We start from the raw sequence: 19285 nt of genomic DNA, 5'->3' as shown, positions 1-19285 counted from the left end.
ACAGTAAAAACAGCATAAATTGTATGGTGTCAGGTCAGTTTCACAGAACACCACAGCATTAGTCTGAAGCTCCACCTCTAACTTTAAATATTACATTTATATGATGTGATGGATACTTTACTCTGCTATTTTTGTTGTTGTCTTTTCAAGGTAGGGTCTCACTATAGACCACACTGACCTGGAATTCCTATGTAGTCTCAAATGGCCTTGAACTCATGGAGATCCTACCAAATGCCTCCCAAATGCTGGAATTAAAGTCATGCACCAGCACACCTGGATTCCCATTCTGATTTTTCTAGCCTCTTATTGTTTATGAAAACATTTCCTTAAGACACCAAGAATTGCTAACTCTTTAGTTAGAAGTAGTTTGTGGTCAATGCTAGCACAGTTTACTACTTGAATGAACACACAAAAGACAACTTATAATCGGAAATATTTGGAAAATGGTAAATAATAAAGAAAATGTTTGAAAACAAATTTTATTCCAAAGCCAGACTAGGCATAAATATATATTTATCTCATGTAATACCAGTTTGTCTAATGTCATAACATTTTTTCCTAGTTGCTATTTAAAATAGAGTAATTGACATTTAAAAGGTATAAAAAGTAATAACCAACATTGGCAGAGTTAATCACATTCTTTCAGATAGCATATAATATAGAATTGGACAATGTATGCAGCATGGGTACAATGGTACTTTCTTCTTTGATATTATCATATACATGAAAATATAAAATAAACTTGCATTTGTTATAACTAGTACTGCCTATTTCAATAAACATTCCTGAGACAACAGAACAACATAAGAAAACATGATTAATATTTATAGATTCTATGTCATGACATCAGGTCCCACTAGTGGCAGATTATTTATCTTAAAAATGTTCAGTAATATAGAAACAGTGACATGAAAAGCCAATCTGTCAAAATGGGTTTCAATGGTATTCTGGAATTTAAATGGCAATCTTCAGGCAGTGACTTAGAATCATTCACTGGTAAAATATGAGGATAAAGATGGCAATAAACAAGGGTTTTGATTTGATTTGGATGTTGCTGAAACTGAGGAAAATTGGCTTGCAGGTTTTGTCATAAAATACCCCCATTTTCACTAATACTGAGTTTGGGCATTTTTGTTATCATGTTATACATCACATGTCTTCATTTTCTACACAGCAGCATTTAAATATGAAATTTACATACCATAAAAATCTACCTTTGTGAGGTGTGTAATTAAGTGGAATTTATATTCACAGGATTCTACAACCATCACCACTGCTTATATTTTTTTTTAGTTTTTAATTAAATATTATTTTTAAGTGTTTACATTCATATTTCCATCTCCCCAGAATCCATTCCACTGAACACCACATGGGGTCTTGAAGGGCTCAGTCTCTGGGAAGGGGGCCTATGCCTAAGGCTAAATCTACCCACCCAGTAGCTCTTATAATCTCTCTGTTCCTTCTTCTGCAATGTTCCCTGACCCTTGGCAGGTGTTGTGGTTTGATTCAGGTGTCCCCCAAAAACTTTGGTGTTCAGATGATGGAGATTTGGAAATTAAAGCCTCCTGGAGGGAGTGTATTGTTGGGGGCGGGCTTATGGGTATTATAGCTAATTTCCCCTTGCCAATGTTGGGCACACTCTCCTGCTATTGTCCACCTGCTTATGCCATCATTTTTGCTGACATTATGGAGCTTCTCCTCAAATCTGTAAGCCAAAATAAATCTTTTTTTTTTTTCCAAAAGCTAATCTTTGTTGGGTGATTTCTGCCAGCAATGTGAATCTGACTGCAGCAGCAGGCATGTTAGAAGTCTGATTTAGTGCTGAGTTCTCTGTAGCCTCTGGATTTCTGCTTTTATGAGTTTTGAATAACCACAGTTTCTGTCACCAATTCCCTGGAGCTTGTTTTCAGGCTAGCAGTGAGAACAATACTTTTATCACTACTATCAAATATTAGAATATTTAGAGCACCCTTAAAACAAAAGCCACTCCCATTTGCCTTTCATTCAAGATACTGGAAGCTACTAATCTAATTTCTGTCTTTATAAATATAGAATTTTTGTTTGGTAAATTAATAATAAATATGTGGATGAAGTTTTGAAACTGTTTGAATATCCCTTACCTCATCAACATTTCACATTTAGATATTGAATGGAATGAACCACATGTAAATCATAATATAAGGTGTGAAAATTATCACTATGCATTTTATTATTATTAACTTATAAAGAATTTATACTCTGTATACATATCGCTTATAATTTCTCCATTATTAGTGAAGATAAAAAATTCTTATGCTAGTCTAATACAATTTTTTAAGAGGAAATAGATAACTATTCTATTATTTGAAAACATATCAATTTAGTTCTTAGGGTGGTTGTCTGTACAAACTTTTGTACTATAGGCAAGCTACAATAAAATAATGTAAAAATTGGCACTACTTATGAAGGGATAAAAGAGACATTTAATACTAAAACTACTTCAGAATATATACAGAATATATATATATATATATATATATATATATATATATATATATATATATATATATGTACTATTCATATATATAGCTATCCATATATATATATATATTCTATTAATAGCATTGGATTAGAAAAAAAGATGTTGGGTCAGTCCTTTAGAAATACATCTGATTGTAAAATCTACTAACCTCAAAATTGCCAGTAAAACAACTTTGTGCAATATCCATATAATGCTCATCCAGTATCTATTCTAAAATGTTTAGATAATTTTTAAAAAATGATAACATTTGCTTCATGGGAATTTATTGCAAAAATATTTCCTTAATTGAACTTTCTTAAGTGGATTATCTAAACATACAATACTTTTAAATTCAATAACTTCTAGCAAAATATTTTACATGTAATCTTGTTCACAAAAGTTCATTAACATATTTACTTAAACATCTGGGGCTTACTCTATCTAGTATGTTTATGTTATTTAGACATTGGACAAGTGAATATAAATTTTTGTGTCCAAAAAATTGAAAAATAATATTTGTGTCCCAATATACATTAATAAGAGTAAATTTTATTAAGAGTGTTGTAAAGCAAAGGAATATCTCTATAGCAAGTATGTTTTCTTAATCAGCAATGAAGTTACAATGTTTGGATTTATTTGTTAAAGAGGACAAAGCTGTCTCACAAATACAGACTACTCCCCCATTCTGTTATATAATATATGAGGAAAAATTAAGTAATTAATACACATACTACATTATCCTAAAAATAATAAGTATATACATAATATATATATGTATATACAAATGCATATATGTGAATAAAGTTGCATATATTTGTATCCTTGAAGGTAATAAGTGATAGCATTTCACATTTCTAATACATAAAGTCTATGGGTTTGAAATATGAAGAAATTAAATATTAATAATCTTTATACATGTATGTAATAGAATTCTTTGGTAATCACCTCTCATTATCTTCTTTTGTCTCTCTTCTCCACCTACTGAACCCCTTCTTTCAAGCTAGTCCCTCTTCTTATTTAATGTCATGTGGGGTGTTATGTGAGTGTGTCTGAATTTAATTAGGGCTGCTTTCATGAGCATGGGGGAATTTACTAGAGTACATGCAACTTACTAGCTGCTAGACACTGAAGAAAAATTTCTCCCTTTTCCCCAGCAACTATTAACTTCCAAAATGCCCTAAGGGAAGAAAAAGGGCATCAATAAACAATATTTTTAACTTATATATCTATTGTTTTATTACTGAATTTCAATGCTGTCTTTGCCAAATGTATTAATTTCAAAGCATAATTTTATGATAGTTAAAATGTATCCATATGTTAACCTTATTTTTTGATGTGTGTGTGTGTATGTGTGTGTGTGTGTGTGTAACTGGTTATATACTATTATCCCCTTACCCCAACTCCTGTCACCCTCCGGGCCCTATAATCACGGTGGGGTCATGAAGGCCTTAGTCAGCTCCTACTTTAAAAAATAATAATAGTAATAACCTTGGGCTGGAGAGATGGCATAGCAGTTAAGGCACTTGCCCGCCAAGCCAAAACACCCAAGTTTGATTCCCCAGAAATCATTTAAGCCAGAGGCACAAGGTGGTGCATGCATCTGGAGTTTGTTTGCAGAGACTGGAGGTCCTGTTGTGCCCTTTCTCTCTCTCTCAAATACATAAATAAAATTAAAAATAAAATAAAATAATTTTAAAATTCCACATGCTGTTTGGTCACTGAAGTTGTGACATATTTTTACTGTATCCAAAAACTAAACATTAAATTGATTTATAACAATGGAGAAATCTGATTTGATGCCTCATTAATAAATTAATATTTCAATAAAAATCAGGATATAGTATATACATTGCTGAATGGACTACAGTTACTATCACTACTACAAGTACAAATAATGAATGTTCATTAGTGTTGGTATGTGAAAGAGAAAGAAAATGGGAAGGGCAAGAAGTAAGCAGGAGAAGCCAGGCGTGGTGGGACACGCCTTTAATCCCAGCACTTGGGAGGCAGAGGTAGGAGGATCGCAGTGAGTTCGAGGCCACCCTGAAATTACATAGTGAGTTCCAGGTCAGCCTGAGCTAAAGTGAAACCCTACCTTGAAAAAAAAAAAAAAAGAAGAAGAAGAAGAAGAAGTAAGAAGGAAAAGTGGAAGAAAAACTTATTATATTTTTCATTATTCTTCAGAAAATATTTATATAACATATGATATATCTGCTCCCAAATATATTATCTATGACTAACTATCCTATATCATGTGCAGTTTCATTGCCAGGCTCTGTCTTACCACAATCCATTAAGCCAGAGAACAGAAAATATAATAAAAATAAGAGGTTGCTTGTATCTTCATAGTTTATGTTTGTAAAATAGTTACCCACATTCACAATATGAATGTGAGAGGCTCAGAAATAAAGTTAGAAAAGTCATGACAGAGTAAAGGTTAAATTCTTACAATCCACTATTCTGGTCTTTTCCATCAGAACAAATCTATATTTGAAACTTTAAAAAATGTTTTATGTCCATAGTCATTATTATGTATCTCTTATTAATTTACAATAATACAGAATGTGAAGCTGCCATTCTCCAATATCAATTGCAAAGTAATTTGCATTTAAATATCTTACCCATTATTTTTGTCATCACAGAAGAGAAGATTGACAAAAAGTGAAACAGGTTTTGATGAATTGAAAGTGAGGTGACATGCAATTTCATTATTAATTCCAGTATTAGAGCCTGTGATTACTCTGCCTTTTGGAAATGTCACAGAAAGTGGTTGAATTTCATCATTATCAAGTAGTTTTGCCGTGGGAATTTTGAAATGAAGAGTTGAATTACTGTTTAAAGTGAAAAAAAAGGTTTTTCTTACCCAGAATAACAAAAAGTAATTTATATTAAATGTATAGTTTTAATAATTTAAAATTAAAATAATTATTTACAATAAAAGTCTCAATCTATAAACATATTTTCATCATATATTTGTTCTATAAGTATGAACAGAGATGAAACATCTGATTAAATACAAAACACTGTAATAACAACCATTATATAAATATTATTCTTTATAAATGTTATAACAATTTACTAAAATTATCAATTTTGTACCTCAAAATTTAGTATGTATACAAAAATAATATTGATAGATTATATATGCAGAATGAAAAATACTAAGCACATGATGTTAATAAGTTTTAATCATTACAATTTTGAAACCTACTTAGTATGTTCAAATCTCATCTCTAAAATGTATGTAGCCAATCCAAAATGTGATTTTTAAGAGTATTGTTTAGCATTACTTTAAAATGAATTTTTACCCAGAATTTTTGGTTATCAGTTAATGTTGAAACATTTATCTTATTATATATGTACAAACCTATAGAAAACAAGTATACTTAAACATGCATCTTATTCCTCTGTTATTTTTAACTTTTTTTTTTTTTTGGTTTTTCAAGGTAGGGTCTCACTCTGGTCCCGGCTGACCTGGAATTAACTCTGTCATCTCAGGGTGGCCTTGAACTCATGGCAATCCTCCTACCTCTGCCTCCCGAGTGCTGGGATTAAAGGCATGCGCCACCACACCCGGCATTTTTAACATTTTAAGATCATTCAGCTAATTCATAAAATCAGGAATAATCTCAACCTGTATCAATTGTATTTCTACAATATGCTGAATAAAATATGGAAAAGTTATTTATTTGGCTGTGTCACTGAATAAATAATTAATCATTATGGTTGATTTATTACATACTTTTTTCAAGGAAACTCAGCAACATTATGATTTCTTTTCACCTAATCATATCACCATGCTTTGCCCAAAACAAACAGTAGCAGCAACTCTCTCATAACTAATAGTATTTATTTTAATTTTGAAATTTTTATACATTTATCTTGCCTACCTACTAATATTAAGATATCCAGTCAACTTTCAGAGAGTCAGTGATAATAAACTTCTTGACATTTGTTATTAAGTTATAAACTTTACTGTATGAACTTATCACATGTTGGCCATATTCCCATCAGGTTATATGTATATCCTCTGTCCCAAGCCCATATTCTACTGAGTCTGACCTCATGACTTTATGTAAAGGAAATTCACCTATGTTTCATAAATAATAATGATGTGACTAGTTTGTAATGGGAAACAATTTAACAATTCAAAGACTATTTATTATATTTATTCTTGCTTTTTTGAAAGTTTTCTCATGAGTAGTCTTGAGATGACGTTTGTTTTTATTGTGAATATATGAAAATTATTTTGGTGTTTGAGTGACTCATGTTTTGAATACTTAGTTCTCAATGGTGGCAATTGGGAAAGTTGTTGATCCTTTGGGATGTGAAGCCTTGCTAAAGGAGTTTTGTTGCTGGAGGGTGGGTTCTGTATTTTATAATTTAGCCCAGTTTCCAGTGTGAGACAGCTTACCCTAACTGGGTCCTCCCAGCTGATGTGACAAGATGTGATGCCCTGTTGTCTATTCTACCATGTGTTCCCAACCACCATGAAACTTCCCCTCAAAATTGTAAGCTGAAATAAACCCTTTCCTTCCATATGCTGTTTTTTGTCAGATGTTTTGTTCCAGCAATGATAATGTAACTGCTATAAGGATCAAATTCTTATTTTCTTAAATTTCTTAATATAAAAAATAAATATAAAAATAAATATAAATATAAAATATATAAAAATATATATAAATTATATAAAATTTTAGTGTACTTATTATCAGTGAGGAGTCTATATGGTATAATCTCTAAAATACTTTGAGGTAGGAATAATAAGTAGAAGAGTATATAGTCCCAATTATTATGTATTTCTAGCTGATAAAAATACGTATTTTCTAACTGTAAGGTACAATAATTTTACATGTTAATATATTAAATATATTAAATCTTGTTAATGATGGTGTTTAAATATTTTGCTTTCTAAATCATCAATACTTCTGATATGTTATTTGAACTTTAAGTGAGGTTTTGTTTCTATGCTACATAAGCAATTAAGCATTCTCTAAAATTTTTATGCCACCCATTATTTTAAAATTTTTAAAAGCATTTGCATTTGCATTTAAATATATTAGTTTTAAATTTCATATTTATTAATTTTTGTAATGCAAACTTTGAGATGTAAAATAAACGTATTTCTTTTCTGTGTCATATAATTTGTATGTCTCAATTGCTTAAAGGTATAAATTTCATGTTGACTCTGTACTGATTCTAAATTTTCGTGTCTTTCATATTGGAATTAGGCTTTAATTTGTCTAAGAAATAGAAGCAGATTGGATTTTCCTGCAGTGTCTGATATGATAGAATTCTAAGATGACTCTTGAGAGTCATTCTTCTCGACATACAAATATTGTGTAATTTCCCCTTGTAAATGTTGGTGAGACCATGGACATTCCAAATATAAATAAGATTCCAAATAACTAAATTTGAAAAAAAAGACAGGATGACTATCATGGGCACTTGTGACTTATTTAATATTTTATTTGTATTTATTTATTTGAGAGATAGAAATAGGCAGAGAGAGAGAGAGAGAGAGAGAGAGAGAATGGGCACACCAGGGCCTCTTGACACTGCAAGCAAACTCCAGATGCATGTACCATTTTGTGCATATGGCTTATGTGGGTCCTGGAAAATTACACCTGGGCCCTTTGGCTTTGCAGGAAAGCACCTTAAACACTAAGCCATTTCTACCCTGGCAGGTCTGATTTAATCAGATAAGACTGGTATAGAAAGAAGAGTTGGAAGTAACATATGAGTTTTATATATACCTGATATTTTGGGAGGGTCCTTGGAAAGTTACATAGCCCATTGTGATGACAGGATTTGAGAATGTCCTTTGAGAGTGAGAGTGAGAGTGTTCTCAATCAAAAATTGATGCCTGAAACCTAACATCAGAAGGAAATTAACTCGGCTAACAGCATAAAAGGTTGGAAGAGGATTCTTTCATACAACAGATTGAAGTTACAGCTAATAACTTGATTTCTATCTGCTGTAACATTGAACAAAGATATCACTAAGCAAACAAGGAGTATTAATCCACAGAAACTGCAAGATAATAAAATTATATTATTTGAGATGACAAATATCTGTTTTAAGACATATTGTCATAATTTATCACATGTCAGTAGAAAACTTATGCACTGAAATATTAAACCTGTTATCCCCCCCCAAAAAAAACAGAATTTTTACAAGAAAATACAATAGTTATGATGCAACTACGATGGCTTATTATATTTTAAAATTAAATGTATAGTGATACGCTTTAATAGTTTTATTGCCCATTATAGAAACAAGTCAGGAGGTGTGGCATATAATTTACATATAACACAGGCAGAAACAAAGTAACACATGAAGATGATATAGTAAATTCATTTTATGTGTTTACCTGAAATAGTTTTGTGGTAAAATTTTGAAATCCACTCCAGTAGTTGTATTCAAAGGAACAGGAGTGAAACATATAAATGGTGGATCAAAATGTACCATTGGTGATTGTATCTCTCCAATTAAATTTAATGTTCTAAAGTCAAATAGGTTATCATTTAAACGTATGGGAACATCAGCTGTGTATGTTGTAGGCTTACCTATTAAAAAAAAGTGTTTCAGATTATTTCACATACAAATCATCTAAACATTACTAAACTAAATATTAAAATGTATTGCGATATCACAGATTCTTGACCCAGTATAGAAATATAGAAGACAAAAGAGGTAATATTGATAGAAAAGTGTCTGCAAGTGCATTTGGGCATATTTACTAGACATTTCACCTATTTAGAAGAAATAAATGTACCTTGGGGAAACATTAAAACAGGAGTGGGTTTGCACACCAAAAATCTCTCAAATAACTTTGCATACCCCTTGTAACCAAAACTGCACTTACTCTTGGTTGGAGAATCTGTTTTATTTTAGAGATGGCAGAGAAAGCAGAGGGGAGCCAAGAACTATTAATAAAACAAGAAGGTAGCTGACTGCCCACCATGCTACCTCTACCACATCTGCAAGGGCCTGGGAAAAATTGCAGAGGAAATGGTGACATGACTACTCCTCTTACTACTAATCTGACAACCAGCTCCAGGATGCTGTTGACAGACACAGTGATCAATCAAAACCTATCAAAGCATAGCCGGGCGTGGTGGCGCACACCTTTAGTGCCAGCACTTGGGAGGCCGAGGTAGGTAGGAGGATCGCCATGAGTTCAAGGCCACCCTGAGATAACAGAGTTAATTCCAGGTCAGCCTGGACCAGAGTGAGACCCTACCTTGAAAAACAAAAACAAAAACAAAAACAACAACAAAAAAAAAAACCTATCAAAGCAGATTTGCAGAGGATACAGAAAACTCAACACTAAATCAAGCTGCCAATAGGCCTTCCATGTATTAGGGACCATTATGGAAGAAGGGGCAGAAAGATTGTAAGATCCACAGATTAGGTAGGAATACCCCGAGTCTCTGTTCCCTGCTACCCCATAGTGGCAGACTGTAACCTTCATGACCCTACAATGAATACCATAACCCCACTTAGGTGGGGCCACAGTGTAATGGGAGGTGGGGCAATGGGATAAAAGTGTATAGCCTGTTATAATTAATATAATATAATATGATATGATATGATATGATATGATATGATATGATATGATATGATATGATATAATATAATATACAAAGGAAACTGAATACCCAGAAATAAATCCACGTACAAACTTGTCAAATAATGTTTGAAAAGGGCACATCATGTATACAGTGGGAAAAGAAAGTCTCAATAAATGGTATGGAAAGAAGTAGATATCTAAACACAAAGACTGAAATATGGCCCTTCCCTTATACTATATACAAGAAGTATATTTTAGTAGATTAATGAGGTCTATCTGTAACTAAAGTCAGTTCAAATAATTCCTAGAATAAAATGTCAGAGAAAAATTCTTGGAAAATGACTTTAAAAATGTTTGATTTTGTATATTATACCATCAAAATTATAAACATTAGGTTTAGGGTGGAAAAATCAGTACTACATCAAACAAAGTAGCTTATATACACCAAAGGAAATGATTGAGAAAATTAAGCAGTCTACCAATTAAGAGAAAATATTTGCAAACCTATCTAAAAGGGAGTTGGAATTCAAAATATACAAGTAAGAGACAAACTCAGTAGCAAACAGCCAAGTAATTTTTTTTTAAAACCAAGTACCTTAAAAGAAAGCTTCAAATATCACATTTAAATGACCACTAGAGATTTTTTTAAGAAATGTTCTCAAATACCACTTTTGTCAAAATAATTCAAAAAATCAAAACCAAAATGTGATAACATCTCATATTGGTTGGGATAACATTTACCAAAGATTCAAAAGATAATAACTGCTAGTGAGAATGCTGATAATAAGGATTCCCATTATGTACAAATGGATATTTGTACAAATATAAAAGAAAAAAATATTGAATTTCCTGATAAAATGACTATAAGGTCAAATAATCACAATTGTGGGTGTATGTCCAAAGGAAATGAAAGATATCTGTATTACTATGTTCAATGCAGCATTATGCACAATAGCCAAATTATAGAAAAATTAAGTGTCCATCACAATTAATGAATTTGTAATGAAACTGTGGTGAATGCACATGAAAAGGATCATCACACAGATAAAGAAAAAAGGAAATCTTCCCTATGGAGCTAGGATATTTTAATAAAGTGGACATTGCTCTATGTGAAATTAGGCAACCACAAAATGACAAATACTATATGATCTCACTTACATGGGATCTAACAACTTCATACTCAGAAATGGAAAGAAATTCATTTTTGTTCCATCATTATAGGTAGAGGAAATGTGAAGACACTGAACAAATTGTACAAAGTTTCATTTATAAAAATAACAAACTCTAGGTATTGAATACACAGCACATTAATTTCATTTTAGTAATAATCATAACATATATAAACATATCAAATAATTATGTTGACTAAGTTGTTGACAAGATTTTTAATACAAAAATGCAACAAAGTAATATCATTAATAATTATTCAAATATAGATGATAATCTTAAATTGCTGTATATGATACAATGATGTAATATGTGAATAAATTTGAAATTATAAAACTCAAAGTAGGTTAAAAGTACTTACTTGGGCAGAAGTGTATTGAAATAGTATATTTTTCACCTGGTTTTATACATCCAATCAGTGCAGTAAATCTAAATATACCACTTTTGAAAAGGTCGTCAATTTTAGTAATATCCAAAGACCACCATACATTTTTTTTTGTAATATTATGTAAGACAAGGTCCTGTCCATACATACACAGGAGAATAATTTTTTTAAAATAATAAATGCAATGTAGAATTAGTTGTAACATATCAAATTAATGTACCTATAAATATATTCAAATAATAAAATATATGCATAGATAAAATGCTTTAAAAGTGATATTAGGCAAAAATGTGAATATGTTTTAACAGGATATTATCTATGAAAAGTAAACAAAATTAAAGACTGTGGTAACACACACACCATATAATATATGGCTTGGCTAATTAGCAAGGATACAGAGTAACACAAACCTCTCATCTCCGATACTAACCTGTATTGACACATTCAGACCCCAACTCAAAAACTAAAAACTAGGGATATATAGAAGGCTTAGCCATTAAGTCGCTGGCCTGAGAAACCTAAGGACCCAGATTCAATTTACCAGAACCCACATAAGCCAGATGCACATGGTGGTACATGCACCTGGAGTTAATTTGCAGTGGCTAGAGGCCTTGGTATGCCCATTCTCTCTCTCTCTCTCTCTCATAAATAAATAAAAATATTTTTAAATAGAAAAAAAACCCTCAAAATCAAAGCCAAATAAAAAACAAGAAAAACTGTCAGCCAAATAAGAGTCATGTCTTTCTTTTCTCCTTTCAAATCTACTTCTAATTAGTACTGGTAAAGATATCAGTAAGAAAAACATAGCATAGTATTTAAAAAGTTATATTATTATAACCCTAAATTTTTCACTATTACAATTGCTTCTTGTCACCTTTTCTTACATGAATGGAATATATTTTATGATAATATATTCACAGCTTCTGTTTATGTAGAGGGAGAGATAAATTATATATATATATATATATACACACATATATATGCATACATATATATGGATTATTCATATATATATTTTATAAGAACTTATAAATATGTTTACATCTTGAAAACTTGTTTCTCTAAAATATAAATAAGTTAATATTTATAACATACATTATATATATATATATGTATATATGTGTGTGTATATATATTTACTTATTCATTTATTCTCTAAAAGGCTAGCAATACTAATCCAAATACTATGAATACATGTTGCAAAATCGCTTAAAAGAATAGTCCATGGCTGGAAAGATGGCTTAGAGTTTAAGCATTTGCCTGTCAAGCCTAAGGACTCCGGTTCAAGGCTCGATTCCCCAGGACCCACATTAGCCAGAAGCACAAGGGGTGCATGCGTCTGGAGTTCCTTTGCAGTGGCTGGAGGCCCTGGTGTGTCCAATTTCTATCTATCTATCTGCCTCTTTCTCTCTCTGCCTGTCGCTCTCAAACAAATAAATAAAAAACAAAAATTAAAAAAAAGAAGAGTCAAATGACTCATGCTTTCAAATAATCATCATAGCGGGTAAAACCCATAAGGTCATTGTGATAAAAATTGTAAATTATACATATATATATATATATCTATATACCTGAATTTTTGTGACTTCGTTATTAATATCCATCTCATGTAATGGAACTTTAAAATGAAACTTTGTGGTGGATAATTCCAGTGGTGCTCGCAACACTTTAAAAGTAACATAATGATAAATTATTAATAAATGGAAGTCCTGGGTACTTCTTAAAATATTTTCCAACATGAAATAATAAGGAAATAAAATTTGTAAACATATTATACTCTTAGTCATAAAATGAAATTTATTTTTAATTACATATGTAATAAAGCAATAATTGAGGTAATAAAAAGTATGGAAGCTACTCAATATTGAGATAATAAAGCATAAATGGAGTTGAAATGATCTCCATACTAAGGTTTGGCCAATGTACAAATAAACAGAAATAAGGAATAATATTGGAAAGCAGGGTAATATTATAGATGGCATAAAAACTGTGAATTAATAATTATCCTATGAAATTTTAAGAATTGAGATTTTTATTAAAAATATTGCTAGCCGGGCATGGTGGCGCACACCTTTAATCACAGCACTTGGGAGGCAGAGGTAGGAGGATCGCCGTGAGTTCGAGGCCACTCTGAGACTCCATAGTGAATTCCAGGTCAGCCTGGGCTAGAGTGAAACCTTACCTCGAAAAACAAAACACAAAATATATATATATTGTTACCAAGATGACAAAATATTTCATATCATAATTATATTAACATTGAAAAAAAAGCAGTAAACCTATAAGTAAAAGATAGTATTAAAACCTCTTGCTGTTTTAAAATAGCCAAAATATTCAAAACAGAAAGGTCCTGAGATGAGGAAGATATTCTAATTTTTTAACTTACTTATTTGTAAGCACAGATAAATGGAGAGAAGAGAGACAGAGAGATAGAAGAGGGTCTCTAGCCACTGCAAATGAACTCCAGACACATGCACCACTTTGTGCATCTGACTTTACATGGGTACTGGGGAGTCAAATCTGATCCTTAGGTTTGTAAGCAAGTGCCTTACCTGCAAAGCCATCTCTAGCCATGACATTCTAATTTTTAAAACAATGTTATAAATCATGGAAAAATATAAATTTTATGATGAAATTTTAATGGAAAGTTTTTGAAAAATAAAAAGACCTAAAAGCAATTAATATCTTGTGAAACATTGATATTAATATAAAATAATATAAAAACTTATTTTGAAATCTTGAAAGATAATCTACCTAATTCAGAAAAAAAATTGAACATGATTATTTACTATATTTTTTGTTGTTTTTTAATAGTTTTTTATATATTTCTTTGAAAGAGAGAGAATGGTTATGCCAGGGCTTTCAGAAATGGCACACAAACTCTAGAGGCATGTGCCACCTTATTCATCTGTCTTACGTGGGTCCTGGGGAATAAAACCTGGGTCCTCTGGATTTGAAAGCAAGCTCCTTAACCACTAAGCCATCTCTCTAGCCCTATTTACTATTTTCTTACTGTTGCTCTTATTTTTAGTGATTATCTGGAAATAAGTATTTTGTAAAAAACATTCTGTTTTGTTAAACAGTTCTGTGTCTCTTTAGGTCATGAATCAATTGCTAGATCCTGATTTTTAAGGTAACATTGTTCAAGATCATCCAGACCCTCTTAATATTTTTTTAGAGGGAGCAAGAGCAATAAATATTTTAATAGACATATTAAGATTAAAACACCATCAAATTCATAAAGCCTCAATACAACATATATCATTGCTAATTTTTAGTGAGTAAAATAAATTTATATTATATACATAATATGTAGTGATGTCTCTTGTATAAGCTTCCATGCACAGTTCTTAACTGATTTGAGAACATCACTAATTACAAGTTAATATCAGAGCTATTAACTCAAAATATAACAAAACCTTGTTTTCTTTCATATGGGGATCCTAGCTATAAATGTATAGACTTGTGTGAGCTGAAACCAAAAATGAGTAGAAGAGGCCCACAAGCTAGAAAAATGCTACAAGGGAGGGAGGAGATGGAAGGACTTTAGGGGATGGTATTGTATATATGTAAGTAGAAGAACAGATGACAGGGAGGGGAAGGCCTAAGCTAGGTCAGGGGAAGAGCTTGTAAAAAACAAGGTGGGGGAGAGCCAATCAAAATTCAAGATATTCTGACTAAGACACGAAAATCTACTTTTTTGAATAATGGCACATCCAGAAGCCATAGATTGTTACTAGAAAATTTTCAGTGCCAGGAATGGGATACCTTCCAGTGAGTTGATGGCCAAGGAGGTCCCTGTTGCCTCCAAAACATTATCGGCTATTGCCAAGGCCCATGGTTCCTCATGACAAAGAGATGGTAAGAACCTATTGCAGATGTCTTCACATACCTGAGCGGCAAAGTTATTGAGAAATCAAGCTGGTGCTGAGTACAAAACCTTCTCCCTGTAGCCCAGCCAACTAAAAGCTGGAAAAAGCTGCACTATATGCAGGCTTATGGGAGACAGAAGTCATCAATGGTGAAAACAGTGGACACTGGAAGCCTCAAGTTTGGCCAGACAGGCCAAATGACTGAACGAGTGCAATAGTGGCATGTCTGCTTTGGGGGAAACCAACTGTTCTCTTATTGGACTGAAGGCCCATTCTATGGGAGAGAATACATGCCTGGTACTGAAAACCTAATCAAAATCCTATGGCAGGAGAGGTCATGAGCCTTAGGATTATAAATCCTACTCGCGTCTGTATAAATAGATATATTACTCTCAGCAAATTGACCTGAAAGCACTAAACTTAATGTTCATATTCACGTATTAATGCTAATCTCACTTCTGGTTAGAGAAGCTTCTGTTTTCAGATGGGGATGACGACTAGGATGACCCAAAAGGCAACATAGTGCTGAGAAGAAGGGATGGACTAGTGTCCAACACTGAAACATCTCACACCGTCCAAGGCTCAAAGTCAATATATATTGTATACAAAAAAATATACAATAAAAACCCAAAATCTTGTCAAAAGTATGCTTTGTGAAGTATATCAGTTTTATTCTTTAATATTCGAAGAATATGAGTACATAAATATCCAACAAGTTTCTAAAAATTTTAATATGCTATATCATCTTTGCATGTAAAAGTTAGTCATTTAGTAACCCATCCCTTTGAAGTAAATACATTTCCTAAAAAATACTGCTACTTTTCATTTAACTTTTACTTCATTTTAATTAAGTAAATTAAATTTAAACTTAATTTTAAAACCTCCTCTGTAGTAGTAATTTGGTCTATTTTTAATTTTTTTCTTTCCTATTTTCTAGCAAAGTCACTTATAGATGGATGTATCTGTGAAACTAATCTCATAGACTCACAAATTTAGTGACACCCAAAAGTATCTTGTCATGATTTTATTTTACATCATTTCTATAATTGGACAATGAATATAATACTCTGATTTTTTTAACCTTTTATACTTAAGTGTTAATCTTTAGCCTTCAATGTCAATTAAATGTTTCATATTGCATACCAGTAGCTTGAACATGACATGGTGAAATAAGTGGTGTAGTTTTTGATGTCAATGGTTTTTTCTGTGACAGATATTCACTGTAGAGTTCTGAAGCTTTAAAGGTATTTATTTGAACTTGAAAGTCAAAGTCATATGTTGCAACCTATAGGACAAAACATACATACATACACAGACATATATATATATATATATACATATATCCAACATTTAGCCAGCAACAACTATGAGACATAAATTGATAAATAGTATATTTATTACATAAAGTTTTTACCATCTAAGAACAGGTCAACTCAGGAATAAAGGACAGAGATATATCAAATGTAGAGGAAAATCAGACCCTTGATTTAAACAAATATGCCAAATCAATGAGTGAAGCAGCTATATCACATCAAATCAAAGAAGAAGTATCTAATACTTGGGTAAAGTGTAGGCACCCACAGACTTATCCTCAAGCCATTTGGTGTATGCCTCATAGGATTCACATGAGAGGAAGTACCCATTGAATCTCTAGGACTTCAGCTCACATGAGCTCTATTTTTGAGTTTTGCCATTAAAAATTACAACTCTATTTGAATAGCTTGAGACATCTCTGCTGTGCTTGAAAAACAAGGTCCATGGTCACCTCATATTTTTTTAAATGAAAAGTTCCACCACACAAAAGGGGATGCTTTATTTCAGTCATTTATATTGAGACAGTTTTGGGGTAACAGAGCTGCAAAAGTAAGCTAAAAGTAACCAAAGATGAGAAATATCCTTGATCCTATGAGGGAGAATCTGGTTTTCCTTATAATTTTTCTCCTTTAAATTAGTTCCCTTCATAAATGTCTTTTTCCTTAATTCTGAGAATCCATCTCTAGATATTTTCTTCCCTAAAGGAGTTCCCCTTTGTATACAAAAAAAAAAAAAAAAAAAAAAGAATCCCAATCACCAGTGAGATTTCCCACTCAGTACATTTCATGTTACATAGGAGCTTCACTGTCTTTCCTTCAATTAAGCTGCATAATGAAATATTTCTAAACTTTACCTTTATTGCTCTGTGGGTTTCATTCTTTAGATTGATTCATAAGACAAGACCCTGTAAGGCTACTGATTCAATGAAAGTTGTGTGGGACTGTTACAGTCTGACAAGCCAAGTCCTAGGTTAAAGACCAACCAAGACCACAAATTCCTGTATCATTTTGACTCTGCTATGCAACATATTGAGCTTTCATTTTGTTTTTATTTTACTTTATTTGGCCATACTCATACCAATTATATTTCGTGCCATGGATTCTTATGTAAAATGTTTGTTCTCATAACACAATTATAGGAGCACATAATAAAGCAGAATGTTTTGTTTTAATAAACACTTCCCCACAGCTCATATCTGTGATAATCTATTTCTGAAGTAGTACATGTAAATAGACAATAAGAAATACATTTCATAATCATTTGCTATTGTAAGTATAACTTGGTTTCATATCTCATACAACTGAAACTTCGTTTTATCCTATTCCTTCCAGTATTTCCTATTATTTATTCTTCAGTCCCTCTATCCATTTGCTATTAAGATAAATCAATGTCTATTAAATGAAACATTAGTGACAGCCATCTTTGTTATCCATGTGACATTAGTTCTAAGACTGTCCTTGTGCTTTCTCCCTTCCCTGCTTGGAAACAAAAATGGGAAAATGGATATTCCAGTCCCTTATTAAAGTGATAAACTATTTTTATATGACCTCTATACACAGCACATCCTAATATATACTTTGAATATAGACTACTTATGATACCTAATTTCAAAGAGTGTGTGTGTGTGTGTGTGTGTGTGTGTGTGTGTGTGTTATAGCACTGCTTAGTGAATGTGACAAGAAGTTAAGATGGGCCTGGAAAGATGGTTCAGCAGTTAAGGCGCTTGCCTGCAAAGCCTAATGACCTAGGTTCAATTCTCTAGGAGTCCCATAAAGCCAGATACACAAAGTAGTACATGCATCTGGAGTTCATTTGGAGTGGATAAAAGCCCTGATGTGTACCCATTGATTCATATTCTCTCTCTCTCTCTCTTTCTTTCTCTACTTCCCCTCTCTCCCCCATTGCTCCTTGGAAGTAAATATTTTTTAAAGATATGTACATGTTAAAGACAGATACAAATTTTCTCAAATATATTTATCTGTTGATACTTGAATCTGCTGGTGCAGAACTTTTTGATACAGTAAACTGTGTGTATTTTATAGCCAAATATTTTCAAAAAAATGGAAAATTCACATAATTCAAAATTCAAAGAAGCAAGCATTTTAAACAAATTACCTAAATAAAATCATACCAGAATGGATACACACCAAGATCCAAAAGCAAAGGCTATTTACTAGTCAAAACACAAACAAAAGCAAGTATACCTCATGAACTAAGCATGTTCCTAATAAGAACAATTTGATGAAGGAAATGAGTCTCAGGAAAAAAAAGAAAAGAAAACATAGATTAAGTAACCAAAAAACTACCCATCATGATACAATGACTTCCAATAACTAAAGAACATTGAGTCTTGACTGTTGGGTCTACTGACTTCTAAAAGTCAAGATGATAGGAGTAGAAAGGTGCTATTATGGGAAAGCTTTAACATAGAGCAAAACTTCAGTATTCACACAGGAATTTCTGATGTTCAT

The 19285-nt window shown here is 32.0% G+C and overlaps 1 protein-coding gene across 1 annotated transcript in view; it reads right to left on the bottom strand.

Moving 5' to 3' along the window:
- Cfap47 (cilia and flagella associated protein 47) overlaps positions 1-19285 on the bottom strand; it is a 290704-nt gene that overhangs the window by 216066 nt on the left and 55353 nt on the right. The window contains exons 22-26 of the mRNA XM_045140870.1: positions 16644-16785; positions 13200-13294; positions 11605-11764; positions 8874-9069; positions 5122-5331 (exon numbers count right to left, since the gene is read on the bottom strand). Coding sequence (XP_044996805.1) covers positions 5122-5331; positions 8874-9069; positions 11605-11764; positions 13200-13294; positions 16644-16785 — 803 coding nt within the window. The remainder of the gene's footprint in view (positions 1-5121; positions 5332-8873; positions 9070-11604; positions 11765-13199; positions 13295-16643; positions 16786-19285) is intronic.

Source organism: Jaculus jaculus, chromosome X (genome assembly GCF_020740685.1).
Source record: "Jaculus jaculus isolate mJacJac1 chromosome X, mJacJac1.mat.Y.cur, whole genome shotgun sequence".
NCBI classification, from domain to species: domain Eukaryota; kingdom Metazoa; phylum Chordata; class Mammalia; order Rodentia; family Dipodidae; genus Jaculus; species Jaculus jaculus.
The sequence above is the reverse complement of the archived record's forward strand: the minus strand, read 5'-3'. Positions and strand labels throughout refer to the sequence as shown.